We start from the raw sequence: 18,540 nt of genomic DNA on the forward strand, positions 1-18,540 counted from the left end.
CTGAGGTTTGCTTCCGTCTAACAAATAAATTTCTTAATTAGTCAAAATTCACTAAATTTGTTGATATTAATAGAAATTAAATGAAAATTGATATTTAGTCTCGATTGGATTATTACTGATTTATTATAGGTCAAATAATTATTTTTGGACTAAATTACCATTATAACGATAAAATATACTCCCTCACATGCATTAACGTGTGAAGACGTATGAAGGTAATTTGACATAAGAAGATTTATTTGACCTGTAATAAGTCAATAATAAATCAATCGTGGTTAAATATAGATTGTTTTCCAAATTTTTTTGTTAACATCAGCAAATTCGGTAAATTTTATCCAACAAAAGGACTTATTTGTTAGATGAAAACAAATATCAGGAGTGCTGGATATAATTTCTCAAACTGCAGGGAGTTTAAGTGTAATCATACCAAATCTTTTTAGGGGAGAAGAGTGTAATTATCCCTAAAAAAATATATTGTATTCTTATAATAAAAAAACCTTATTGAGGCAATTTGAATTAATGTGCTATGCAAATACTTCTTACTAGTACTTAGCAACCTTTTTATCCACGAACAGAACTCCAAGAAGAAACCTCTGATCAAGAATTAAAGGGAATATATATAAAAATACGAAAATTTCAAATATTAATAAGTCGTGTAATCAAATAGGTTATATTTGAATCGATGAATTTCGAATTCCTAATAACAAATCGTTTGGATTTTTGCATAATTATAATTTCCAAGGATTTTTAGAACCTTCAACTGTACTTCTAACCATGTTTCGATGAATATTAACAAATTTCAAATTCTTTTGATACGGAATTCAAATTCAAATGCAACTTGTAGAATAAAACATACATAGAGCTTATGCAATGTCCAAATGTTATTATCAAAAGCACATTCGTGATTGAAGACTATAAAGCTCTGCAAAAATGTAGGAACGGTATATAGATAGGTCAATGGAACATGAGATCGTCAGTTGGTGAAACAAACAATCTAAAAATAAAAAAGAAAGCGTTGAGCAACCGAACAAATCACGAAGAGTAAACAGGAAAATCAGATAACAAAGACAAATTTATGTATTACGGTTGAGTTATATAAACGAAACTAGCAGTCGTGCTCAAAGCTCAATGCATGATAACGTTTTCCAAGTTATTCTGCATCCCAATAGTTTAAGCTTCATAGAGGTAAGGGAAAGAAACATCGTACCGAAATGGCACCATTGCTCAGCTGTGGCATATCTGTGCAGCCTAGCAGAACGGAAAATTTGTTGCCTAGCACCGTCAAGCACCATAACAAAAAGACCTGATTTTAGTTTCCTGATACGACGTGAAAAGTAGAGAAGGCAAAGAGAGATGTGTATATATGAAATAGAAAAACCATCTCAGTATATACATATGGAACAAATACCATATCAAGAATAATTCTTCTACATGTGCTAACTGTAATTAAATGGAAAATGAACAAAAAATTAGAACTATTCTGCATCCACTAGCAGTCAATCAAAAGTTTCTAAAATTCCCTCTTATCAATTCCAGGCATGCAAAAATAGCATGAAATCAAGCCTTCGCGACTGGGTCTTGGAATCCTTGTGACCATGTCTAACAGTGTACAAGGATCATCTGAATATCAGTCAGCCCATAACGGCTCAGCACGCACTGTATCTTAACACAGGAACTGCATATTCAAATGACACTACGGACAGCCAATTATGCACATTAACTTGCACCGCAGACCTTTCACAAATGCCATTGGGATGCAGTCAACAAAGAAAGCATGTCATGACACAATAGCATGACTTTGCCAATGTAAATATATATCTCAAGGTTATGGAATTGGTTTCAAGATATAATACAAAACTGAGCATTTTTGACAACTTTGAACTTTATATCGAAAGTCGCACATCTGGCAGCAAACCTTTTTCTGCTAATCAATCTGTTAGAGTAGTACCGGTATTAGTCTAATCTAAGACGCAATAGGACTAAACTGTAACTAAATTTTCAGAAGAGTAAACCTGAATTTGGTGTAAAAGAAGCTCATCAACAATGTATAATCATACCGTCGGTAGAAGAAATCAGGGTTATACTCTCAAAGCATCATAACATTTTACAATTCTTAGAGATAATGGCAGTAGGTCATACCAATGTTACTTCCATGTTCAATGTTGTTACCTTGCCAATCACTTATATCCATGCAACTCAGCTGGAACAAGCTGTCAAGCAAAGCTTTATAACAAAAGTACGTAGTCATAATGAAAACTTGTGGTAACTTCCACATTTGATCTCCAACAACATCAAGTCATCAATCAAGTTGTAATTACATGAGGAAAGAAGTATAAAACGGGAGCGAGTAAACTAAGTTTGAAGAGCACTCACCTAGATGCGCTGCTCATGTTAGATACAAAGGTAATTTTATTGCAAAAGGCCACAAAATGACTTGTTAGTGCTTCTCATGCTTGTGAACACATAGCGAATTGCAAAGATATAACCAAAAAGAAATTAATAGAAGCATCAAGAGACCAAATATAAAAATGGAATTCAGAAGGAAAAATGAAATGAATCAGAATCATGAAGAATAGATTTACAAGGGAGAAGAACAAAGTTATCTAATTCTCTTTGATCTCTTTAACTCCTTAAGCAACGGCATAAACTAAAATAACAAAGATGACACCCTGTACTCAAATATAATCCAATGACGTAATGAACCAAAATCACCCAATTAGTCTCTGTTAGCACTCAATTCAGGACTTCAATTCTTTCTATTCATGCTTCCATGCATGCAGAATTAGTGAGAAACCAAGACTTTGTAACTGGGAATCTCGGTATCTTTGGGACCAAGACCAGTGCAACGTGAGAGGATCTTGAAGGGGTTGGCTTGCCCATAATTTCTCAGCTGACTCTCTGGTCTTGAACATGAAAACTGCATTTCCAAGTGAGGTTCCAAAGAGCCAATTATGCACATCCCAAAAAACTTCTATAGCAAGACCATCCACCAAGATGGTATTATTTCCCCTAAACTTCCACGGCAGCCTCTTCACTTGCATAATTAGCTTCCTGTCCAAGTGGATTGTCAGGCACGGTTCAGCAGCAGTATTTGTATCACATTCAATCACAAGGTCATGGACTCTTCCAATATCGCAAAACTGAGCTTTAGTGCTGAAGATATTCTTCCCGAAAATATGCTCTCTCTTAGATATGAAAACAGCACCAGATTGAGCTAGAACGGAACCTGCTTTCTTGAAAGCTTCTTTTCTCATGTCCCCAAGAAGCAGAATCATTTGTTTCTGAAACACAATCCCCACATAGAAACCCTCCAATGGCTCAGGTCCAGATCCGAACTTGGCTAAAGAAAGGTCCCAATATATATCAATTTTAGACGAATCTGCCTCTAAACTCTTTGAGCCTTTCTTCTTGGAGAACAACCAAGGTTTAATATCCACTTTACAGAGGCACTGATGGGTATTATCATCAATCCCAATACTAAGCCCTTGACCCATCAAATTCTTGCACCAAGTGACAGTAATCCAACAAGATCTTCCACCAATTCTACACTGGTAAACACAAGTTACAAGATTCTGCGCCGCCCTACTAGTATTTGAAGATGAAAAGTCAGCAACTTGAACCCCATTTTCCCCAAAACAAGATGGAAAATCCTTCATGCTGAACGTTTTTTCCCCTCTCTGGGTTCTCTCCCTCTCTTTCACTATTAGTTCAACTCTACAAAGAACAAAAAGGGACTTAGAAATGGGATCCGCAGCAACCAAAAACACAAAAGGGATAGAGAAAACTAACCTCAAAATATTATTTCAATCCATGAAAAGAAACTGGAACCCATACAGGAGAATGCTCCAAAATGCTAGCAGAGACTTGATTTTTGATCTGGGCTAGCAGTACTTCAGATGCATTTCGCTGCACAATCCCATGAATCCAATGTTTAGAGAAGGAACAGATGAGGGTCCACCATTAATTACAAGAAAGAGAATTAAAACTATCAAGAGTTGAAAAAGAGAGAGAGGAGGAGACAAAAAGTAGACTACTCAGACTGATTTCACTGTCATTACCACAGGACCAAAGACCAACTCTGCTTTGTACAGCACAAGCATGTACATTTATGCATACAAAAATTAAAATCTACGAATCATACAAGACAATATCCTAAAAACATGAAACCCACAAGAAAAAGAAAAAAAAACAACAACAAACTATCACACGCTCTGAAGAAGTGTCTGCTTTAATATGGAAAAAGGGATTTGGAGAAAATGTTAGTATATAGATACCAACAGTACAAATTGGCTGGAAAACGTGAGGAGGAAGAATCTAATCAGTCATTTTTCTGGCATTCATTTTGCTTTTCTTCTGTTTGAAGCACTCGGTGTGGCATACTTTATGAAGAAAAGCTATTTTGTATTCCGGATTTCGGTCCAGGAATTCAACTTCAATCATAGTGAATTATTATAGTATTTTTAACTAGTTAGTAACCGTGCTTTAAATAAACAGTTTATAACATAAATTTTGATATAATAATAATTAATAACAATAAAATATTAATAGATTTAATAATAACTTCAAATTATGATTGATGTGGGGACATTTCATATGCCCTATCAAGACCTTCAAGACCCACGCAGAGACGTCTAAAAATGGTCCTTGGCAGGACACAAACACAGACCTCAATGTGAGCATGTAACCCGTGAAATATTAAGTCCAGGAATGAGTGAAGATCGTCCAAGAACAAAGGTAGTTCAGGACCTCCCCACTTGGTGAGAAGGACATTAGTCTGTTACTGATAGTCCGACATTTACTTTTGACAGCGTGAATAGGTTTTGTCCCTTGTACCATCTTCAGTCGCTATTTTGAGAATATGTACGACCCATTTGCACACTATTGGATTGAATCATTGATTTAGGGTTTATGTGAAATCGTACAATCTAATCGATACTTATATATTGGTTCTCCAACATCAGGTATAACTTTTGGCGCTCCAACTCTTACGCTCTTCCTGTGAGATACCTTCAACTCATACTAACGTGAGCGTCGGAAAGCCATCGCTGGGATCTTTTGTATGTCTAACAAAAAAGCTTTTGAGGTCTTTCTCCTTCTCAAAAAAGGTTTTGAAATCTCATGGATCCAAATCACCTATTTCTGGTACTTTTTGAATCCATCAATCTTTCTCTTCCTCAACTAGAAGAAATTGTTTAACCAGAACTGTAAATCTCATTCTTGATTATTATTTTATTCTTTATTTGAGTATTGATAATCCAATTATGAGATAGAACATATTTTATGTTTCACCCCACAGACATGAATTCTATTCAATGTCAAATAAATAGCTTTTATTGATCAAAATAATGTTATTAAAATTGTTCAACAATAATGAAACAATATTTGGATCATGATAGGTTACATACTATCCTAACATGATCACTACTAAACTTAACTAGGTCCCTAGTCTTTTGTAGCAACATTCCTGTTATCGTTAAGCTTTAGGACCTTGTTTCGATTTTTCTACTCATCACGAAAGAGTAGAATGGTGATTATGTTAATATTCAATTAAAGATTTTACCTTCATTGAAGAGGAGCTTAGAACACCCCCTCTTCCAATGACCCTTCTCTTGGCAATATAAATGCAAACATTATTCAGAATTTTGATTGCCATAACCTCTTTCTCTTTCCTTTATTCCTGCCTAGCAGTGTAACAAGAGAACCTAAAGTGCTAGCAGTACTAGAAAACGTCTCATTCTTCTTCCTCTTCTCATGTCCGGCAACCTTGTCTTTTGCTTTAGAGGTAGAAACTTCTCCCACTAGTACAGACAGCGCAGATTTTTCAATCGTTGCCTCGTATTAGACCAACAAATTAATCAACTTATGAAGATTTTTCTCAAGTCCATTCATATTATAGTTGATAACAAGTTGATCAAAAAAGGGGAGTAGTGATTGTAGGATCACGACAATGTACGTTTCTTCTTTTTCAAAATTAGCCTCAAGTACGGTGTAGACATCTCTAATAAACAAAAAAAACAGTAGTAGATTATCATAATATTAGGTTCAAGTTAAGGACTTGGACTTCAGTCATTAACCCTCCCACTATTTCTACGAAAGCTAATCACTTGCAAATAGGGTTTCGAAAAACTTTTTTCCTAGTGGGTTTAAGGTCCATAATTGAAATCTCCATGCCCAGCTTTTATAATTCACATGGAAACAACTTTGTTGGAGGTATCCAATACCATTGTTTTGCCTCACCATTTTCATGTGATTCTGAGGACTCCAAACAAATCATGTTACTTGGTGTTAGACCCGATCCATCAACTGAATCATAGCACACTATCACCCCTTACGACTCGTGAGATAGGGAATAGAAGCGTATTCTCTTCATTCACGATAAATAATGCAGCTTCATTTCAGTCCAAACGTGCCACGACTCGGGAGACCAGGATTGGGTGAAATCAACTTCCTTACTACATTACTGTGGATGCGAGGCATGGAAATTACATTACTGGGCATTAGTTCTAACCCACCAATCGAATCATAGCACAAACTATCGCTCCCCACGACTCGTGAGACAGAAAAATAGGTTTGTATTGTCTTTGTTCACAATAATAGTGCAGCTTCATTTCAGTCTAAACGTGTCACAACTCGTGAGACTATATCTGGGTGAAATCAACTTTCTCACTACATTATTGTGGATGGAATGCATAACAAACCTCTATTTATTTTCATTTTTAGGGTCTAATATTTTGTGTTGGTCCAGCCAAGTGAGAGTTATTTATTATTCGATCGAGACCTCATCACAATTAATATTTTGCATGATAAATATGTCCAATATATTAAATGCATTAAAGAGAACACACAACATGCAAAAGAAAAACTTAGCACACCCTTGTTAGATGATCACAACCCAAATACCTATGCGGCCCACTGAGCCCGCGATGGATCTATGATTAGTCTAAGGGTAGACCTAATCTATTACAGGATATTTAACTCATTAACATATTATGGGCCCTTGTAATCTCTCTTTATTTCTTCATCTCCCTTGTAGGCTCCATCCTTGGCTTCTTCTCCATGAATCTTCGTGGGCCAACCCATGGTTTCCTCCATGGGCCTCCATCGTGTGGGCTTGCTCTTTACAATTATTATAAGAATAATAGTAAAACCTCTCTCTAACTTATTAAACTCATTACAACTGAAAATAAACCCCAAACAACAGTTGGGGAGAATGCATTAATAGGCATAAAGCAGACCTTATAAAAATAGGCTAAAAATAAAGAGATAAGAAAATAAAAGGCACGCAGGCCCCAACCCAATAGAAAATAATCCACAAGGTCCAATGGGCTTCATGATCATCCATATTAATCCAATTTAAAAAGTAGCACATTTATTTCCAAAATAAACATGCACCACAAAATATAACGAAAACCACGCATTAATAATAATGAAATCTGGTATCATAAAATAATTACATATCCACTCCTTAAAATTTATATAAAATAATGCAACTTAATTATGGACATAAGTGCAATCCATGCAAAAATTAATTCTGGTTGTAAAATCCATTAAATTAATTTTAGTAATTTAATTCTGAAAAATATCAAATCTCAATTAAGAATTAGATTCACCAAAACTAACTATTTAAAAATAAGTAGAAAAAATAAGAAAAATAGTCCTGCGCTAGGCGCATGCCTACATGTAGATTCGTGCGCGCTGCGTGCCATGCACGCATCAATAAGCGCGTTAGGTGGGCCGCGCGTGCCTGCTAGCCGGCTGGCAGGCAGCGGCTGCCTGCTGCGTTTTTCGACTTTCTCTGAAACTTTTCATTTTTTTTTCAGCAATTTCTGAAATAATAAGAAATAATTAAATTTTCGAATTCCAAAAAAATTTCTCATGCTCAAAATTAAATGCAAAACTAAAACACATAAACCCTAGAAATAAAAAATCATGCTTCCCAAGCCGATTTAAAACATGTTAAAGTGCAGATCTACATTAAACACAGTAGATTCTAGACCTAGACACCAAACTGACTCTGATACCACTTGTAGGGAGCGAATTGGCCTGGAAAACATAGAGCAAGCATGAAAAATTGAAAAATAAACAATTAATCATAGAATATCTCAATCAAGGAGTGTACCATTGATCTATTCCCGGGCATTCGGTGTAAATAAAATAATAGAGGCCATAGAATACAAAGAAAATAAAGAGGCGGAAATCTAAACAAGAACCTCACCCTCATAGTTTTCTTCGATCGGCTAGAAATATTGATTCATCTCCTTCTCCGAATCTGTTCACTTAGAGGGCTTAAGTATAAAATCCCTCTAATGATAGTCCACTCCACATTGTGGGAAGGTAGATCTAATCTTTTTGCTAGAAACGATTAGATCAAGTGGAAGAGACAAAAACTGTTTTACACTATCAATTAGTATAAATGATTTCTTCTCGTTCTCAACTCGAATCTAATTCAAGGAGAACTCAAAATCATGAAAAAAGGAAGAGAAATTTCATGGTATATGTTGCACATGGGGAGAGAAAAAGCCTTCTATTGATATAGTGTTATGGTATGCTTAAAAGACCTAATCTTTTATAATTCTATACACCTAATATTTGAAGCGTACTCATTTTAATTGATCCAACAAATTCAATCAAATCCAATAATAATCTATTAGATTTATTATTTAATCCAATTAAATAAAATACCCAATAGAAAATTCCTGTAAATATTTAATCCAAATAAATTATACACAGGTCCAAATATACTCAATTAATAAATTCAATTTATTAATCAAGCCAAATAATTAATTAGTCCATCTCATTAATTTAAGCACATTTTCATTAATTAATGTTTTCAATCCATTAATTAAACAAGCTCATCTACTAATTAATTAATGAATCCAATCGACAAATTAATTAGCTCAAGCATATCTTAAAAAGCTAAGGCATTTAATTAATCTAATCAATTAAAAGTTTGGGCTATCCATCTGGATTATCCAAAATAAATGATCAAATCATGTATTTTCTATATAAATTAATTTAATTCAATTAAATTAATTCCATCACGTCCACAATGTTTTGTTTGTGACCCTTTAGGTTCACCCTCAACTAGATTTTGGCACATATGATCAATACAATTAATTAAATCTAATTCAATTAATTATATTTGGTTACCCCATAACCAGAAATGCTCATTACCATGGGTCCATGGCACTAAAGATTAAGTGAATGTTGGCATGAATATTTACGCTTCGAGTCCATATGAATACAGTCCTACTGTCAACAGTCTCCCGGCCTTAGTCTAGGGCATGGAATTGGACATCGGTTCCTATCTTAGACAAGACAACTATCCTTGAAACTTGAGATGCATTTACTCTATGAATCGTTGTAGGAAATTCCTTCCTACTCGATCAATCATTGAGGCAATAGACTTGAAGAGTCTAAACATCTCTGAGCGCATGGGAGATCTCGCTGTCATATACTGACAGGAGACTGATCCTTCCTTGGACTCCACCGTCTCGCTACATACTCCAACTGCCCTAGATAAGGCTTATGTGACAATGCCTCACGACACAACCACCGATTGCCATGTCCAAGATACAATCTTCATATTCATGTGACTACCATGATTTCTCAAGTTCAAGGACTAATCTTGTACTATTGGAATCAGAAATCTCAATCATACCGACCAAACCTTAAAAGGCTTCTATATGACGATTCCCGCGAGTCAGTTTAGTTAGTCGACTACTTTGCCAACTAAGCCACTAAAATTATACAGACGACCTACCTCTCCTGCTGATGAAACACGACTACAGTACTTAGTGCAAGTTTCTATACGACCCTCGATGCCCTGTCTCTCTAGGTCCTCAACTTGAAAATTTTCAGACCGATCCTCAGAAGGTTTCATGATTGCCAAACCTATGTGCGACCAAATTTCAGGAGTTTAATCTTTCGGCCTATGGGCATTTTGTTGTAACATTGAAATCCCATTCAATATCAATGGTAAGCACAACGAAACACACTGCCAACTTGATGAATGCTTAGCATATTCATCAACTTAATATTATTTGATAAAGATTGGAGAATGATGGACAACCAATCCAATTGGTTTTTGGTCACCCATTCCAATAGTAATTGTTCCCAAACCTAGAGGAAAGTGGAGAATGGGCACAAATTTCACTAACCTCAATGAAGCATGTCCAAGATATCCATTCCCTCTTCCGCACATAGACCAACCTATAGATCCAACTACTGGATTTGCACTCCTAAGTATGATGGATTCATGGAAATCACTTCAAGACGTCATTTATATTGAGTATGGCATATACTGCTACTATGTCATGCCTTTTGGTCTCAGTAATGCATGAGCAACATATTAGAGGCTAGTGCACCGAATGTTTAAAGATTTAGTCGGCAAATTTATGGAGGTGTAAGTGGATAATATGTTGATTAAGAGTATGGATCAGTCCCAACACCTGAGGCACCTGGAGGAGTCCTTCGTGATCATGAGAAAGTATAGAATGAAGTTAAATCCAACAAAGTCGTCCTTTGGTGTCAGAGGTGGAAAATTCCTGGGGTACCTGGTTATTGAAAGAGGAATTGAAGTGAATATAGAAAAGATTAAACCAATATTACAGATGCCAGTGCCTATATCAATGAAGGATATCCAACGACTGGTAGGGCATCTCTCAGCCGTTTTATCTCAAAAGTTGTTGATAAAGGTTTGCCCTTCTTTAAAAACCAGCGATATATGAAAACCTTTGAATGGGCGCATGAATGTGAGAAAACTTTTAATAATTTGAAGGAATATTTGTCTTCCTCTCCCCTACTAACAAAACCCATAGAGGGAGAACCTTTTTATCTATTCATGGTTGTTTCTGAACATGCTCTAAGTTCAGTTTTAATAAGAACTCTGGATCGTGATCAACAACAATTTTACTGTGTGAGCCGCATGCTCCAAGGTGTTAAGAATTACTTGATCATTGAGAAATATGCATTAACAATGATAGTTACTACAAGAAAATTGAGACCTTATTTTCAATCTCATGTCATAATTGTGTTAACTAATCAACCCCTACCAAGTTTTATCCAAACGTAATACATCGGGGATATTGGTGAAATGGGCAATCGAGTTGAGGGAATATCATATAGAATTGCACCAAGAACTATGATTAAAGCTCAAGTCCTGGCAGATTTTATAGTCAAAATGAACAACCAAGTCGAGGAAGGGAAATGAAGCAAATGGCTCCTTCATGTTGATAAATCCTCAAACTCAACTCTAGGGGGAGCAATGGTTGTTTTGAAAGATGAAGCGAGTGGATCGGCCCGGAAAGGTTGGCAAAAGAGAGAAAAATAGGAAAATTAAAAATTTCATTATAAAAATCTCAATCAAGGGGTGTACCTTTAATTTTCTGGACATTCAGTTTACAAATAAAATAAAACATGGCCAATAATTGCAAGAAAAAACAAAAGGAGGCGGAAACATAAACAGAAGTTACCCTCGTCGTTTTTCTTGCACAGCTACAGCATTGATTCCTTTTTTTTAGATCCGTTCACTGTGAGATCTCGATCTGGAGATCTTCCAAAGAATAACACACCACCACTAAAGGATGTGGAGGTTTCGTGCTAGCAAAACCACCACAGAAGTGCAAAGAATCAAGAACATTATTGATTAACGTTTGATCCTTTATTTCTCTTTCGATCTTTAAGATCTTGAGAGAGTTTTCGAGAGTGAACAAGAGCGAAAATTCGTGTGAGAGGTGTGTGCTGCTCCTTTTGGATGGCTAGGGTTGGTCTGGAGGCTTTATATGCGACCTAGTCACAAAACACTAAGGAGTCTTGACTTAGCAAGGCTCCAACAACCAATCACTATCCTACAAGCCATCATGCGGCAGATTTTGGTGCACCTTAGGGCACTAATTCAACCACACACACCCAAGGAGGAGCTTGGCTCCTCCTTAACCTAACCATGTGAAAGATTCGATATGGCACGGGAACGTGGCGAAAGCGTAAAATAGAAAATTATTTATAACGGTTCAAAGGGGTGTTCACTTTGAAATTCCCGGGCGTTCGGTGTTTGTCAAAAGCATAATAATAAAAAAATAACAATGCTAGACAAGTGGCTAGAGGATGAAATAAAAATATAGAAACAAAATTGAAACCTTACCTTTTGTTTCTATAGTTGAGCAGCAACGTGCATTATTCCCTTTAGAATCCAAATTAGAACCCCTCTAATTTGTCCACACCACACTAAGAAAGAGATATAGTTCTTGTTCTATTGCTAGATAGAACAAAGAACTAGAAGAAAAAACAACTCCAAACAAACACTATTGATTAATGCTTTTGGAAATGTTTATGTTCTAAATTGAATCCAATTCAATATAGAACATAAAGGAGAACATTTTTGGAGAGAAAAGGGAGCAAAATTTCGTGACTAAGGTTATTTTCTTTTATGCATGATATGTGTGTAGTTTTGTATATTACATACAATTGAATTCAAAATTCTATAACCACCAAGTTTGCCTCCAAGACAACCTATCCACACACATGCACATAACCTTCAACCATGATGAAGATAACCACTCCATTATCTTCATGGTGATGATTTTCAACTCCTCCTTAACTTGCTCTAACCACCCTCAAATGGGCTTGGACTTCAAATATGCACCGACTCGATTTAATCAAATTAAATCAAGCCCAATGAAAGTTCATTGGACAATAATTAATTAAATAAATTTTAGCCCAACTAAGTCGAAAGATTTATTTAATACAATTAAATAAATCTAAGCCCAAACTCTAATTAATTGATCCAATCAATTAATTAAGCCGAATCAATTTAATTAATTCAATTAATTTAAAGGTGTTAAGCCCAAAATTAATTAATCCAAGTAATCAATTCTTGAGCCATCCAAATGGATTATTAAATAAATGATCCAATCATTTATCTATATTCTCCTTGAATTAATTCAATCAAATTAAAGTAATTCATTTCTTCTCGAATTAATTAAATTCAATCAAATTTCTGTGTGAATCTTTAGGTTCGCCCTCAGCTAGACTTGGGCATTTATGTCCAACATAATTAATTAAATAAATCTAATTTAATTAATTATTTTCAATTAACCATTAATCGGAAACACCCGTCACCATGGGTGACCGTCTAGCAACGGTCCATGACACTAGAAACTAGGTGAATGTTGGCGTGAACATTTAGGCTCTCTAGTTCCATGCAGGTACGATCCTTCCGTCGACCATCTCCCGGCTTAGTTTAAGGCATGGAATTGGGCGTCGGTTCTCGTCTTGGACTAGGTAACTATGCTAAATACTTGAAATGCGTTTACTCTATTGATTGACAAAGGAAATTATTTCCTATTCGACCAATCGCTATGACCATAGACTTAGAGAGTCTGAATCATCTCAAAGCGCATAGGAGATATATCCATCATATACTGATAGGGGACGGATTCTATCTTGAAATCCACCATAATCAATACATGATCCGACTACACTGGAAAAGACTTATAATGACCATATCGAATACACAATCATCTCTTGCCAGATCCAAGATATAGCCATCATATGCATGTGACTACCATGATTCCTTAAGTCTAAGGACTAATCCTGTACTATTGGAGCCGAGAATTCAAGTAATACTGACCAAACCTCCAAGATTTCCATATGACGATTCCCGCGAGTCAGTTCAATCAGCTAACAACCTTGTCAACTAATCCACTAAAATTGCATAGACATCCCATGTTTGTCCGGTAAAACATGACACTCATCCAATGAATGCAATACTTAGTGCAAGTCTCTATAGGAATCTCGATGCCCAGTCTTGAGGTTCTCGACTTAGAACATTTCAGACCAACCCTCAAAAGTTGGTTTCATAGCTGCCATCCACTTCGCAACACAACTACATGGGTTATTCAATTAGTCTGTAGGCATTTGTTGTGACGTTAAAACACCGTTCAAAGTAAATAGTAAGCACAACAAGCACACAATGTCACAGATGAATGCTTGCTACATTCATTAAGATAATATCACATTCATAAAGATTGCTAAATGGTTTCCAAAATCGCCTATCCAATTGACTTTCTGGTCACCATTTCTAACAATGGTAGCTTGAAAGGATTTCAAGCAGTTGTCCCATCTTAAAAGTCGAATGTGGGATGAATTTAACAAGTCGGTTTTGGAATGTGGTAGGGATCGAAATTATGCATCCATTAGATGGATGTGGTGCCTTGCATAGCCAAGCTGGTTCCAGCCTTAGAGGTGAACAACAAAGCTACGGAGAAAGTCTTTTTGGTCTTGATATCTCATCACAAGATTTACAAAGATTCCTAGATAACAATAAGATTTAGTGGGTAAAGCAAATGTCGCTGCAAGCACTTTGAGCGCTCCTGTTGCCCCGATGGGGATGGGCATAGGTAAAAAGAAGGTAGGTTCCAAGTCAATAAGGGCAAATGATGTCTGTATGCATGTCGGGGAAAAGGGCCATTGGAAGAGGGAGTCCCCCAAGCTCCTCTTTAGTGAAAGTACATTTATTGTTGAGGTTAACATGATAACTAACTCTACTTCTTGGATATTGGATACCAGTTGTGGAGCTCACATCTGCAACGATTTACATGTGCTGGAAAGAAGCAGAAAGCTAAGTAAAGATGAGGTCGTCCTGAAGCTTGGCGATGGCAAGGCTATTGCTGCTGAAGCTGTACAATATCATTTCCATTTCATTGTTAGACAATGCTAGTTTTAAGTTTATGACTAATAAAAATTGTTTTTATTTGATGAAGAATGGTTCTTCACATCTGCTAGGCAAACTTCATAATGGTCTTTATATTCTCCAACAACATGATTTCGTCATGACTGCTCAAAACAAACGCAAAATGGAAATCAAGAAAACGCACAGATTTGGAATGCAAGACTGGTCACATCTCTTAAGATAGGATTCAAAGGTTGGTAGACTTAAAAAGTTTGGAGATAAATGATTTGGATCACCTACCAGCCTGCGAGTCTTGTCTGAAAGGGAAAATGACCAAGAAGCCTTTTGTAGGATAAAGTACGCTTGCCAATGGTATGTTAGATTTGATCCATTCAGACGTCTGTGGGCCACTGAATACACAAGCCAGAGGTGGATTTTCCTACTTCATAACCTTTCCTGATGATCACTCACGGTATGGCTATGTTTACCTAATGAGGTACAAGTCTGAGGCCTTTGCAAGGTTCAAAGAGTTCAGACTTGAAGTTGAAAACCAAATTGGTAGAAAAATTAAAACCCTTCGGTCGGACCGAGGTGGTGAGTATTTAAGTGGAAAATTCTTGGATTACCTAAAAGAGAATGAAATTCTCTCTCTATAGACTCCTCCTGGAACGTCACAACTTAACGGGGTCTCTGAAAGGAGGAACCGAACCTTGTTGGATATGGTTCGGTCCATGATGAGTTCTACCGAACTGCCCTTATCCTTCTGGGGATATGCTCTTGAGACGGAAGCCAAGTTGTTGGACATGGAGTCTTCATAGGATACTCGATGCCCATTCTTGAGGTTCTCAACTTTGAACATTTCAGGCCCAACCCTAGACAGTTGGTTTCATGAACGCCGTGCAATATGCAGTCCAACTGTTGCATGGTTGTTAAAGTGGTCTGTGGGTTTTGTTATGATGTTTAAAAGAAATGCAAATATAAGTGTAATGAGCAAAACAGATGAAATGCCAATAGCGAATATTCATTTTATTTACTGAATAATATTACATAGAATCGAGTTATTGTCAGAATGGATTACAAGCACGCCAATCTAGTTGGCTTTTTTATCACTTATTCTAATACCATTGTGAACCGACATCTTTCCCTTTCCCTTTTCCCTTTTCGACCAGAGCAACAGTGGCACTTGGAGAGCAAGCAATGGCTGCGACAACTTTTCTCTTTCCATTCTTTCTGATTCAGTGTCCAAACCTCTTGCCTTTCGCCTTGGACATCAAAATCTCTCCTATCAATACCAACGAAGACTTGTGGGTCATTGTCTCGTATTGGACCAACATATTAATTAACTCATGAATTGATTTCTCAAGTCTGTTAATGATAGTTCATAGTAAACGGGTCATCGGACGAAGGAAGTGATTGGATGATCACATAGATGTACGTCTCATTGTCAAGTCCAGCTTTGAAGTCTTCGAGCTTATCCACAAGGGATAGCATCTTGATTCCATAACATTGCAGGATCCCTCAGGCATCTTGGTCCCAAAAAATACTTTTGTAGCAGCATATCTAATATCCCTATCAAGAACTGCATAAACCTCTTTCATGCAGAGCATTATCGAGGGAGCATCTTCCAACCTATCATGTTGCTTCTGAATGTCGTTAGTCATAGAAGCCAATATGATACTGAGGACCTTGCTATTGTCCTCATACCACATTTTGAATATCTTACGTTCCTCAGGCGAGAACCCTTCAAGCAAAGCCATCAGGACCGGCTTGTCCAAGACATAGCCCTGGTTGTCGAGATCTAAGGCAATCCTTAGATTCTGCAGCCAGTCGTTGTAGTTCGTGCTATTGAATTTATTAGTCTCCATTATCAGGGTTAAGGGGTTCTTAGATATTTTCTACACAATAGAATTTAATATAAATGAACAAGTGATCGTAATATTATTGATAACTCTCCCACTATTTATACGAAAGCCCGCCACTCTCAAGTGAGGTTTCGGAAAACCATTTCCTAGTGGGCTTGGAAACCACAAAAATAGTTTACCATGCCCCGCTTTTACGATTCACATGAAAAAAGCCTTGTGGGAGGCAACCAATTCTATTCTCATCCCATGAGACTCCCAAGATGTTTTGCCTCACCTCTTCAAACGATCTTAAAGAATCAGTATGGCCCGAGAATGCGCCAGAAGCATGAAATAAAAAAAAAATAAAATGGTTCAAAGGGGTGTTTGCTTTGAAATTTTCGGACATTAGGTGTTTGTCAAAAGCACAATAAAAAATATATGAGCATGCTAGACATGTGGCTAGAGGATGAAACAAAAAGGTAAAGTTTCATATTTTGTTTCTATGCTTTTTGTTGCATCTTTTTAGCATGTTTATATGTTTATTATTATGCTTCTAACAAACACCAGAAAATTTCAAAAGGACACCGCTTTGAAGCATTTTAAATAAATTTTTTTTCACGCTTCCGTCGCGTTCTTCGGCCATACCGATTCTTTCAGTGGTATTAGACCCAGTTCAGTGTTGTGACTTTAGGATTAACATGTTATTATATGTTGAGCACGAACAATGTGTATAATTTGCTTTTCAAAAGCATGTTTTATGGGTTTGAAGCATGGTTATGTTTAGAAAATATGTATTAATTTTACTTTTAAATTATGGATATCTATGCATTTTTTGAAAATTAGATTTTTTGTAAATGCATGGTTTTATTTCATAGAAATTCAAAAACAAAAACAATCTAAAAAAATGGAGCACAATAGTCATTGCTGCCCTGCCGGCAGGTCACTGGCCATTAGGGCGCGCGGCGGGGAGCGCGCGTCCACTGGTGCGCGTGCTGGTAGGGTGGTGGTGCGCAGGGGCAGGCCTAGCGCGCGCTCACGTGTGGCCAGCAGCAGATGGCCTTCTACCTAGGAATGGGCTTGTGATCATCCAACAGGGGTATGCTAGGCTTGTTTTTGCATATGGTGTATGTTTTAATATTTGAAGTATAATGTGTTTGGAATGCATCTGTTTATACTCAATGATTAAAACTGATGCATGCAAAAATCTTCTAATGATGACGTCTCGGTTACAACAAACTTAACTCTCACTTTGATGGTCTAAGTTAAATATAAGGCCCATAGTGGATTAAAATTCAATTGGTTTGATTAAATCCAAGCTTTCCATTCACAATAATGTGTTGTGGATGCTACTTTCACCCATTCATGGTCTCACAAGTCGTGGTACGTTTGGAATGGAAGAAAGCTATACTATTCATTTGGTTGATGGGTCGGGACTAACGCTAAGTAGTGTGATTCGCTTGTAGTCTTCGGGATCACGTGAAGAGGCGAGACAAAATAACTTGGGGATCTCATTGAATGAAAATGGTATAGGTTACCTCCCATAAAGCCTTTTTTCATGTGAATCGTAAAAGCGGGACATGGAGAGTTGTATTTGTGGAATCCAAGCCCACTAGGAAATAATTTTCCGAAAATCCCACTAGAGAGTGGTGGGCTTTTTGAAGAAATACTGGGATGGGTTATTGACTGAAGACCAAGTCTTAAATTTGATATTTAATATTACAATAATCTACTAAATTTGTATTTACATTTGAGGTAGATGTCTAAGAATCTACTCACTGAAATTCTTGAGGCTAATAAACTTAACGGAACAAACTGCAACGATTGGATGTGAAATCTTAGGATTGTCCTAGATTTTGAGAATTAGACTTATGTTCTGGATAGGTCTCTTCCTTTGGCCATGCCGGAAGGGTCCACATGTGAAGAACGTTTGACGTTCAAAAAGTGGCATGAGAACAACCAGAGGGTTGTAATACCGTACTGGCGTCAATGACCAATGACATCCAGAAACAGTACGATAGGCATGATGAT

The 18,540-nt window shown here is 36.7% G+C and overlaps 2 protein-coding genes across 5 annotated transcripts; both read right to left on the reverse strand.

The window, feature by feature from the left end:
* Positions 1–2,511: 2,511 nt before the first annotated feature.
* Positions 2,512–4,417, reverse strand: LOC105172319 (uncharacterized). 4 transcript variants are annotated; one of them, XM_020697087.2, is made up of 3 exons: positions 4,275–4,417; positions 3,790–3,906; positions 2,512–3,714 (listed from the first exon to the last, which is right to left on the reverse strand). In XM_020697087.2, exon 3 carries the CDS (start codon positions 3,654–3,656, stop codon positions 2,757–2,759), a length of 900 nt encoding a protein of 299 aa, XP_020552746.2. In that variant the 5' UTR covers positions 3,657–3,714; positions 3,790–3,906; positions 4,275–4,417; the 3' UTR covers positions 2,512–2,756. The 4 variants fall into 4 exon arrangements, with proteins under 4 accessions (XP_020552746.2, XP_020552748.2, XP_020552747.2 ...); XM_020697089.2 differs by having other exon boundaries at positions 4,279–4,414; XM_020697088.2 differs by lacking the exon at positions 4,275–4,417 and adding an exon at positions 4,059–4,244.
* Positions 4,418–16,092: 11,675 nt separating this feature from the next.
* On the reverse strand, positions 16,093–16,536 carry LOC148786598 (uncharacterized). Its single transcript, XM_088886191.1, has one exon. The coding sequence runs from the start codon at positions 16,534–16,536 to the stop codon at positions 16,093–16,095; it is 444 nt and encodes a 147-aa protein (XP_088742317.1).
* Between the last annotated feature and the right edge of the window lie 2,004 nt (positions 16,537–18,540).

Source organism: Sesamum indicum, linkage group LG10 (assembly GCF_026168435.1).
Source record: "Sesamum indicum cultivar Baizhima isolate 11 linkage group LG10, ASM2616843v1, whole genome shotgun sequence".
NCBI lineage: Eukaryota > Viridiplantae > Streptophyta > Magnoliopsida > Lamiales > Pedaliaceae > Sesamum > Sesamum indicum.